The sequence below is a fragment of the Zootoca vivipara genome, chromosome 14 (genome assembly GCF_963506605.1).
Source record: "Zootoca vivipara chromosome 14, rZooViv1.1, whole genome shotgun sequence".
In the NCBI taxonomy this organism is placed as follows: Eukaryota; Metazoa; Chordata; class Lepidosauria; order Squamata; family Lacertidae; genus Zootoca; species Zootoca vivipara.
The window spans coordinates 6,957,621-6,968,679 of record NC_083289.1 but is presented as its reverse complement, the minus strand read 5'-3'; the positions used below and the strand labels follow the sequence as shown (position 1 = coordinate 6,968,679).

The 11,059-nt window shown below is 45.0% G+C and overlaps 1 protein-coding gene across 1 annotated transcript; it reads right to left on the bottom strand.

Annotated features, from left to right (window-relative positions):
• Positions 1-73: 73 nt before the first annotated feature.
• Positions 74-10,103, bottom strand: MNS1 (meiosis specific nuclear structural 1). Its single transcript, XM_035130595.2, has 10 exons — positions 10,023-10,103; positions 8,401-8,637; positions 7,363-7,490; positions 6,882-6,984; positions 4,811-5,040; positions 4,190-4,406; positions 4,002-4,109; positions 2,745-3,002; positions 2,331-2,456; positions 74-403 (listed from the first exon to the last, which is right to left on the bottom strand). Exons 1-10 carry the CDS (start codon positions 10,023-10,025, stop codon positions 305-307), a joined length of 1,509 nt encoding a protein of 502 aa, XP_034986486.1. The 5' UTR covers positions 10,026-10,103; the 3' UTR covers positions 74-304.
• Positions 10,104-11,059: the final 956 nt, after the last annotated feature.

Genomic DNA, 11,059 nt, shown 5'->3' with positions numbered 1-11,059 from the left:
TTTTAGCTACCCGGTATATATGTATTTAAAGCATTTTTAATTTAAACACACTTGAAGCTACCAGACTTTTGCAACAACTTCATTTCTGTCAAGTGAAGATAAATTCAGCTCCCCATTTCCAGCATAAGCACAAAATGCAAACAAAAGTAGCTATTTTTGCAGAAATAATTTAATCACTATAAAAACCAAGGCAGTTGAAAGACACATGGAATGATTTAGAGGCAAAAATTACCTAGCAGTAAGAACACTGTACTCTATATAGTCCCACGGCTTCTTCTAATACTTCTTGAAGCAAACTTAGGTCTCAATTGTCTTCTGCCGGCCCATCGCCTTTTCTCTTTTGATAAACTTGCCGGAACTCTTCTCCCAACATGTTAACATCTTGCTCATCTTTAAGAACTCCCTGAACATACAAAGAACAGTATTCAATTCAATATGACACCATAAAAGGTATTTTAGGATTGTAGTTACTGGAAGTCTAAGACTTAGCCTGCACAGTAAAGTTCTCAAACACTTTTTATTTTGCACACCATTTAATGGTTTGTGCTTTGCATTTAATTATTTTTATCATGTTAACTGTACTTGGCTTAAATGGCAATGGCACTGTTTACCAAACTGGGGTTTGGTGATAAGCTTCCACTATAGTGATGCATTGTAATATGCAAGTATGAAGTTCTGGATTAGTGGAAGCAGGGGTCAAGGCTATAAGATTTTTGCATTTTAAGAAAATAAATCTCAAAGCAGCCTTGCCCCTTCTAGACTATCAGATTTTCCCATTCTAGCTGCTCCAGGAGCCATTTCTGCACACTGGGTGTGCCTGCCTGCCTGCCTGAGACTTGAGGTCTTACTTCGAAACCTTCTAAATCACTCATTACAGCTCCCTCTGGAAATTCTAGATTCCTATTGATTGTGGCCAGTTTCCCATTTCAGTGGAAACATCTTAGGCCACCTGAGCCCAACAAGTACAGTATGTGGGATACAAGGATACTACATGACTATAACCAAGGTAGTTCTCTCCCTGGATTCAGAGGCATGTGGTAGAGTATATACTTGCTGCAGGGCCTCCTTGTGCCAGACCCTCAATGTGTGAGCTGGTGGGAGAGGGTAAACCTTCTGTACTGCAGCCACTAAATTCAGCAAGGAAGGATGGAGAAGGGAGTGAAGAGACAGAAACAGCAAAACCTGAAGAAAGGGGGACCGACAGGCAAGAGCACAGAGAGACCTCTGGGGAAGGCAAAGAGAAATGAGGGAAGGCAGCAGTTGAGTACAAAAACAACTCGAGCACCATATTGAGAATGCAGGGGAGAAAAGGGTGAGAAGCTGGGGAAAGTGAAAGATTTTGTTTTAAAACAGCAGGGCTTTACTCTGAGTAAATAAACATGAAGAAGAAGAGTTTGGATTTGATATCCTGCTTTATCACTACCCGAAGGAGTCTCAAAGCGGCTAACGTTCTCCTTTCCCTTCCTCCCCCACAACAAACACTCTGTGAGGTGAGTGAGGCTGAGAGACTTCAGAGAAGTGTGACTAGCCCAAGGTCACCCAGCATCTGCATGTGGAGGAGCGGAGACATGAACCCGGTTCCCCAGATTACAAGTCTACCGCTCTTAACCACTACACCACACTGGCTCTCAGTGCATCTTTTACAGCTCTGCCCTGCCTTCTCTACTAAACCCATCCTTCTCCACTTTGTCCCAGAATCAAAACAAGATTCTACTCCAAAATCCCCTCTCTCTTTCAGAAATAAAAAAATAAATGTTAAACACCCTATCCATGCCATTTCCCCCCTCTGCCTTCCCCCTTCACACTCAAGCCCTTTTCAGACATTCAGTTTGCATGTGTGAAAGACTAAGTGGCAATATGCAGAGCTTCTGTCCCGGTGTTGGAAACCCTACATGCAAGTAAGCCAGCCCCCCTTCAGACTAACAAGGTGTTTGCCTGGTGTGCAGAGTATCATTGAGAGAGCAGAGCTCACTGCACATTCTCCCTTGCCTGTTCAAAGCAAACCCCCAAAGAGTGTTTCAGTCATTCAGCTTTACTTTTTTCTCCCGTGTGTATATTCCCATCCAGTCTTTCCCACTCTAAGCCTTGTTCACTTGTCCTTTAAGACAGGTAAATGTGGGCTTCAGTCTTGCACAATTAGAATTCCGTTTTTCACCAGAATCCACATAGATTTTCCACGTGAACGATAGGAGCTGGCCATGGGAGAGACTGCCTTCCTCTGCTCCAATGTTAAATGCTCCTTGGATATCCTAATGCAGGTGCAGGGAACTTTGCTGCTGCTGCTGCTGCTGCTATTTCACCCCCATTAAGCTGCAATTGTCTCTACTTACTCTGGGAAGATATCCCAATAGTTTAACTGCGTGTTCTTTAAGCAGCTTCTGCCGCTCCTCCTCAATGATGTCATTAACAATGCCTTTCCTTCTTTCTTCAAGCTGCATTTCTTCAAGTTCACGTTCCTGTACAGAAGTAATAAAAATGTATTACCTTTTACTAGTTCAAAAGCAATTTCATGAAGCTATGGGAGATTTTTGCCCTGTGAAAAACAAAATGCTTCTGCTCTGGCTACAAAGCCACAGGTTGCTCTAATATTTCCCTGACCTACTCCCCCTCCCCGCCGCCAATATTTTTTATTAAAGATTTTCTTAGTTTATAAAAGTGCATGCACTGTCTTACTTGAAATGTACAGAACTCAGAGCTGCCTTATTAGCTGTGATTAGTTTTGTCAAAAGAGGCCAGTTTCTCACCTTGTCTGCAATGAACTGCTTTCTCCGCTCTTCAATGAGCTTCTCTACTTCTCTCCTGTGCTCCAACTGCTTCATTCTTCGCTTCTGAGCATTCATTTGCTCAACACGGTCGTCCTCGGCAAACTTGGCCAGCATGGATTGGCGGAAGGCCTCCTCCTCCTCCTTCATCGCCTGCCGCAGCACCTCCCTCATGGCCAACTGCTCTTCATACGCTTTGCGCAATTCTAAACGCTGCCTAAGTTTCTTCTCCAACTCTTCCTACAGGGAAGGAGTGTACAGCATACAACAGTCATTCTAATAATAATAATAATAATAATTAAGTACTGCCAGTTCCCAGGGTGAACAGTTAGGCAAGATACAGGCAACTCCCGTTTTATGTGCCACCCTGTATGCATGGGCCATTTTCAGACCCAGAAGGCGGCGTGATGGCGGCATAACAGGATGAGGGGGGCTTATGTGCACTCCACCAATGCATACGATAACCAGAGGTTGCCTGTTCTGCTTCCTTCAATACAGTGGTTCCCAAACCATTTCCCCCATGGGCCACCTGAAAAGTGCTGAGAGTTTTGGAGGACCATTTAATGATTCTTCTGCCTGTTGTGGCAAATGTAATGCACTGCACTAGATGCTGTATGATTTTTTAAGGAATCCAGATTAAACTTCTTAATTGTAGCCTCACATTATCTTTGCTGCTAATCTTCCCTGCCCCTTTTCAAGTGCTTTCTCCCCTGATCACTTCCAGCCCATCCCACACACCTTCCAGGTGGACTGCCAGGTTCTAAGAATGACAGAGCTGCTGCTGCTGCTGCTTCTGCCGTTCCTCAGGCCACAGACCACCTGATAGAGGCTTGTGGATCACTGATGGTCCATGGACCACAGCTTGGGAAACCTTGCTTCAATACCTTTATATTGTGATAACTTGTCATCTAAGACAGTTTTAGGAGACATGGGGAAAAGAGAGGATCCTGGGGCAAGTGGAGCTTCCTCCTCAAGCAGGCAAGACCTGGAGAGGAGCGTTACATGGCCCTTGGCAAAGCACCCTCACAAATTCACATTGGATGATATACTGTCCCTTGGGAATATATTTAAGGAAGACAAAGATGTCTACAGCAATATGAAGTAGTGAAGGTTAACAAGCCATGGAAACTAACTAACTAAAGCTCTTGAAGCTGATATTTCACAGGAAGGGCAATGGGGGGAGGGGCAGAAAATCTCTTGTGCAGTCCCATGACAAGACTAAAAACTGCAGTCACTTACCATCTCCTTCTTTCGGTTTTCCTCTTCTCGTTCTTCAAAATACAGCTCTTCACGGATTTGCTCAAGTTCTTCCCGTTCCTGCTGCTCCCTTTCTAGAGCCTCTTCAAGCTGTCATAGAGAGGGAGGAGATTTTAGGCACCTGCTGCCTCTCATATCAAGGGAAGGAAATTTAAGAGGCATTTCAATACCATTTGCTGGAGCTTTTGCTTCCGCTCCTCATTTTCCTGGATCTTTGCCATCCTGCTATCTTCTCTTTCCTGCCACATGTTGGCAAATTCCTTGAGTTTTCTGTTTTCCTCTTCCATCTCTTCACGCTGCCTTTTCTTCCTCATAGCTTGATCATTTTTAAATTCTTCTATGAACCTTTGTGTTGCTCTCATTTTCTCTAGTCTTCCTTGTTTCGCTCTATGGAGAAGTCTCAAACTTTAGTAACATTTCTAAATGTAACCCAGATAATTAAGAGTCCCCTCCTCTTGTGTCACACCAAGCCATCCCCGGGGAACTAAGGACACTCCAGCGTATGCCGTTTTGTGCTCATGACAACTTTCCCAGTTAAGTGACTGTCACAGCTTGAAAGTCATCTAGTCGATTTCAAATGCTCTGAGGTAGGAGCCACCAGATCAAAAACTTGCTCACTGTGAAGCAGCAGGTCTGCCATCACTCTAAGCACCATAAGCACAGGGCAGGCTGGACAGATGAGCCATGAGCCAGAAATATTAATAAAGCAAGGAACCCCTCAGACCAGAGAAAAATTCTTACACAGTAAAGCTAAACAAATTTAAAACACAAACGCAGGAAGTCCAACTAACCGTTCATCTTCATCATAGATTTTTCTCACAATTTCATCAATCAAGAGCTTCTCTCGGAGGAACTCCTCATAGGCTGCCTGCCTCTGTCTCTCTCGGTCCTCTAGTTGCCTTTCCAGTTCTTGCTGGTAAAGCAGCTTTTCCTGATTCCGCTTTGCCGCAGCCGTCTTCTCTTCTTCCTCTGCCTTTTCCTGTGCTTCCTTCATTGCTTTGCATATTTCTGCATCAGCTTTCTGAAAAGATTTTAATCTATTTTTTTAAAAAAATAGAAGAATTTGGAGTAACAAACTCCAAAGAAGACTAGCATCCCAGTGAAAAGACACTGTGGACTGCTGATGAACCATATTATTTACATATATTAATCACGTATTAATCTAGCCCTTTAGGAACTATCCATTTTTTCAACCTGCTACACCAAGAAATAGTTCTCTCCACACACACTGTTGCATCCATTCAGCTAAACTAACAGTACATGGAAATAAAATTATGAAAATGAAGCTACTAAGGGCTATGGAAACTTTGTAAAAAGCAACTGAAAGCTAGGATGGGTGACTAGAAAGCCAAACCAAAAATCTGATGCATTGTAAACCATTTCAGTGCCATTTTTTCCTAAAATGTGGAACTTATTTATTTAACAGTGCAATCCTGAGCATGCTTACTCAGAAGTAAAACCTGCTGAGTTGAAGAGAGATTGTTTCATGGTAATTGGTTCAGAATTGCAGCCAAAGTTGTTTGATAGTTATGGGTTGAATCCGCCTTAACTGAAACTTTAGTCATGTCCATTGATTTCAATATGTGTACTCTAAATATGGCATAACTGGACAAAGCCCAGTAAGAAACACATTAGAAACATGCTGCTTGAAAGGTTTTAATTATCATATTTGGAGAGATGACCTTTGAAAAACAATGCAATGCTGTGTAGACCATTTGCTATACATTTAAAACTATTTGCATGAATTCAGCTTTGAGGGGTTTGCCCCACACTGCCTTTAGAAGCAAGCATGGTTGTTATGGCTGCAATCCTTAAGAAAACCCACTTACTAGAGAATAAGCTCTACTGAGCTCAGTGGGACTTTTTCCTGAGTAAGCAGGCTTAGGTCCACATCATGTCATTGATTTAGCTTGGTGGAAGATATCAAGATGCAGAATAAAACACTGCTCTTACTAACCAAAATAAATCTCCTTTTTAAAATGTAATTTTTAATTTAGAAAATGGATTTTAAACATTTGTTGTTGTTGTTACTTCAGTGTCTTTCCTACCCTTTACCATAAGTTCCCAGTGAAAACAAACAGTAGGGCTAGGCTTATCCAAAATCTAAGCTGACCAATCCATTTTCCAAACTAGCAAGATTTTAAGTCAGTCATTACACACACACACACACACACACACACACACACACACACACACACAAACACTAGCTGGGCTAGCTGGCCTGGCCACACGTTGCTGTGGCTCAGTCTGTTAAATGGACCCTCAGAGTCCCCCTTCAGACCCTCCTCACCTTCAGAGCCCCCCTTCATTTTGTTGAAATGTTTTACGCATGTTCGCATGTTCTGTTTACACAGGGTCATTCCTGTGACTCCCCCCGCCCTGTCCCAACCCATGAGCTATCCCATCCCCTCCTCCCCCCACCCCGGCGAGCCCCCACCTCCACTTGGCCCAGTCTGGAAAGGCGAGCCGAGATGCTGTGGAGAGGGAAGCATTCCTAGGTGCAGTACCAGTGTAGTCATCGCTGCTAGAGGGTGCTGTTTTGCAACATCTCCTGTGCTCCCAGCATGCACTTGAGGGTGATTTGTGAGTTCTGGAACATGGGGTTTTGGGGTTTTTACGTGGCCCAGGTGTGACATCTGTCTACGCAACCTGTATATGGTCACTCTCATATTCGCTTTGCACGTTGTGTCAAAATTTGAACGTAATCGGTCAAGTGGTTTCGGAGAGAAGTGGACACCCACCCACATGCCCAGTTTACATTTTTTTATATATAGACACACACACACACACACACACACACACACACACACACACACACACTGAGCAGATCCAAAGATTAGAACAGTCAATAAAGCCAGTTACCATTTTTTCATATTTTATAGCTTCTTTCTCAGCAATCTGGGCAGCCCTCGCTTTATTCATATAAGCAGATTTCAGCTTCAACTCCAGCTCCCGAAGTTCAATACTAGAAACCGTATTGACAAAAAGTATGAAACATGTGTTGAAAACTGCCTCTCATTCTTTTATTTGGCACCTCTCATTGCAGACACTTAACAAATCTGATTTTAAACACATTTATAGTTTTAAAAGATAACATTAAAATGAATGTTTTTACCAACCCAGCGTGTTCATGCTAAAATTCTGACATGCCACTAGACTGGCATCTATTAGCTGGGGGAAGAAGATGCCGCCACACCACAGAGATTATCTTCATCTGCCATGATGCCCCCAACAAAGTGCTAAACTCCGACACCAAACAGAAGCATTAGTAACAGTTAGAGGTAGGGAAGCTCCATCTTTCTGTGGGATTATAAAGAAATCTATTTGTTGAAGAAAGAAATACCTGGTCTCTCTTATTTGCTGTCTCATCTTTTCATCTTTAAGTTTCTCATGGTTTAATCTTGCTAACTCAGCTGCCAGTTTTTCTTCCTGTTGCAACTCCAGTTCCTTCAACCTTTTATTCTCTTCTGCCTGACCACAAAATTGAATTTAACAAATCAGAATTGGATTCTAGAACTACTATCCTGCAATTGTCTGATAGTTCAGTGTGCTTCTAAAGAAATTGTTAGTGTATCCTGCAATAATCCTTAAAAAACCTTAGTGGAATGGAAAATATTTGCATACCTTCAGTCTGGAACACTTTTACTCAGATGCCTGCTATACTGGAACTGTGCTGAACTAACAGAAGATAATCTATTTATAATTACATTGGCATTTTTAAAGAAGATACAGATTTTTTTCAGTGGTATTAATCTTAGAGTGAGCACAAAGTTGATATTTATTCTGATTAAACAACAGCCTAACATCTGAAAAAAGTTTTTTAAAGATCACGCAATGCAGATTCAGAAAGGCTTCATCAACATTTCATAGCATAAAGACCCATATATTCAGCTTTAACACTTTTTCATTAAACAAGACATTGCCAGGTTGTTACTAACTCTACCAAGCTTGTATAAGCTGTCACACTACCTAGAATCCAGTTTTGGGAGCCATGGAGGTGGGAGGGATGTCTTGGGATGCTGCAAACTCAGCCCTAAGAGCAAGACGCCTCAACCAACCACGCCTCAAGTTCTTAGTCAGGCCCTGGGAGCCCCTGGGGTAGCAGAACCTACAGCCCAGCCAGCCAGGCTGTTTGTTAGGTGAAACATTACTACAATTGTTTCCCAGAGATAAATCACAGCCTACCACTGTCACCAACCTACCTACAGCCTGTGGCCCTCCTTCCCTTCAAATCTGCTGAGCAGCCAGACTCATTTTCCCTTTGCGGTTTAGAACACAAACTTCAGCACAGTGTACTCAGTGGGACTCACCAAATATGCAACAGATCATCAGGATCTTAATTATGGGGAGGAGTTCCCTGCCTCCAGACAATCCGACTCACCCTCTGAATAGCCTCTTCCATGCGCCGCTCATGCTCCTCCTCCCTGAGCAGCCGTGCGAGGCGCTTCTCCTCAACACGGTCTTCAGCCTCCCACATCACCTCTAGCTGATGGACGCGCTGCACCTTTTTCTGGTGCTCCAGCTCCCTCATTTCTTGGAAATAAGCCTCATGCTGTTTCTTATCCAGCTGTTGCGCCGCTGTCAGCTGCGCACGGCCGTGCCGCTGCCGTGCCATCGCCTGCAAGGGAGTCATATATGGGAGAATTCTCATGGCTGCAGGAAAACACTGTCAAGGTCTCTCCATGACTGAGACCACCAGCATCCTACTGGCAGGATGGCTCACACTGGCATGGTGCCCTTCTCCTCTTCTTCACAAGATCACCAACACAACCCAAAAGTTAAGGAGTGCTGTCACTGGGAGTTGCACTTACAAAGCAGACAGACATGTAGGGTGGCACCACCTCCTCTTTTTGTCTGGTTCCATTTAGAACATTACCCATAAATGTGCCTCCAGTTATTTAGGCAAGGGCTGGGAGCCAAATACATCAGCCAGCAGCCCAGCAACAGCAAGTGCAGACACTGGTTGTGGCAAACATACTTCATTATCGGAGGGACAATTGGCTCAAAATCAAAGCTGCTGCTTTTCATGCAGAAGATCTCAAGTTCAATCTATCAAGCAGCAGGGGTCAAAGTAGACCTTACTAAGCTAGATGGATAATGGGATTGCTTGTGTACAAAGCAGTGTCATAGCCCACAAGCAGAAACAGCTTTGTTCATTTTCTCTTTTTAGCCAGAGGTGCCATATCTTAGTGAACACCTGCTTTGAATGCAGAAGGTCCCTTGGTCTCAAAAGAATGGGAAAGCCTGAGGGCTTGGAGAGCAGCTGCCAGTCAGAGCAGACAGGACAGGACTGGATGGGCAGGTTGGATCTGGCATGAGGCAGCTTCAGTCAGGCTAGCAAGATCCTATTGAGGCCCTAGAGAAGTGCAGGGGCACAACCAAGGCAACCTTGACCCTAGATTTCAGAAGGGAGCTCTCAGCAGGCTGCCTGCTGAGATGATCTATAAAAGGCCAACTCTGGTACCCTCGCCTTCCGAGGCAGCTGCGGGAGAAAGAGGGGTGGCTCACCATATCAGCCCCCCCCCGCCCGTTGCTAAATTAATTGAGCTTTTTTGGCACTGTGTGGAGATGCCCCGCCCTCAACTCCTTGAGTTGCAAACACTGCAAGTCCCGCAGGGCAGGAAAGGGAGACTTTCTCGTCGTTGAGAAAGCACACAGGGGGTGCAATGTTGCGAACAGATTAAAAAAAAACCAAAGAGCAGTTCAGAAGGCAATTGTTTAAAACTCGGCCGCAGCCTTTTCGCGTGGCAAACGCGAAATTCAAGAGGCCGCTTTTTGAAAAAGCGCCACATTAATCCACAAGGGCTAGGATATAAACCACCTGCTGGTCGTTCGCACTTAGGAGCCGCTTTGGAATTTTATTTATTGAGCAGGCAAGTCAATAGCAAAACGAAACGAAGCCTGTGAGTTAGCCGGGAATTCTGTCGACAAGAACCCTGCAAGGTAGACCAGCTGCGTCGTCCCGGGGCCGAAGCTCAGGCAGGGCTCGCCCGCGAGACTCACCATCTTCCCGCCGCCTCCAGAGGCTCCCCGAGCGGCCGCCTCCCGTACCTGCCTCCCGCTCAAGCACACGGTTGCCTTGGAAACGGCAATCGCAGGCGGAACTTCCGGGAGAAGCCCCGCCCCCACTCTGCCTCCCGCCTGCGGACGCCGCCCGAGCTCCGATTGGCGCAGCCCGGAGCTTGACTCCGCCTCTGCGAGGACCGTTTTGGAAAGGAGGACGCTCTGTTACCTGGGCAACTGCTTGCCTGCGCCGTTGCGCCTGCGCAGTGCTCTTGCCTGCTGCCGCGGAGGGGGGGGGCTCTCAGACTAGCCTACCAGATGGGGTTGTTGTGGGGATTAAAGAGGAGGCAGGGGAAGAACCGCCTGCGTCATCTTTTGCTCCTTGGAGAAAAAGGCGGCAATAAATAACTGCTGAATTGGCACTTGCCAGGAAGTTCAGTTTTAGATCCTGGGTATTTATTCCTCTACCAACGTTAGTTACTGTATTATGCCTGTATATTTGCGTTATCATCAACAGCGTTGAATGTGTAAGTGGCCACTGCAATTATTCTATATCGTTTTAAGCTGTAGTGCAACTGTTGCATTTTATTTCCCTCTGAGTGTACAGCTAGCATTCTCTCCCTGTGTGTGTGCATATACCAGCCAGGCAATACTCCATCCATCTGATTAAATTGTCTCAAGTCCACACATATACACACAAAAACATTCGCCTTTGAAGTGCCACAAGACTCTGTTTTTGTTTTAATTTGACTGGAAATGCCACCCCTGGAAATTGTCAAAAAATGTTCTTGGGCTTGGCTTCCCACTTCTGGGAGCTCCAATGTTGAGCTGCTGCAGGGGAACTGGTAAATGATTCAGCTTCCTGTTGGATGAGAGCACCTTGGGGTGTGTGGTGTAGTGGTTAAGGTGCCAGAGTAGGACCTGTGGGCCTGGGGCTCAACTCTCCTCTCAACCATGAAGCTCAGTGGGTGACTACAACAGGTTTGTTGTGGGGATTACTGTGTATGCCAACTTGAGCTCCTTGGAGAAAAAGGTGA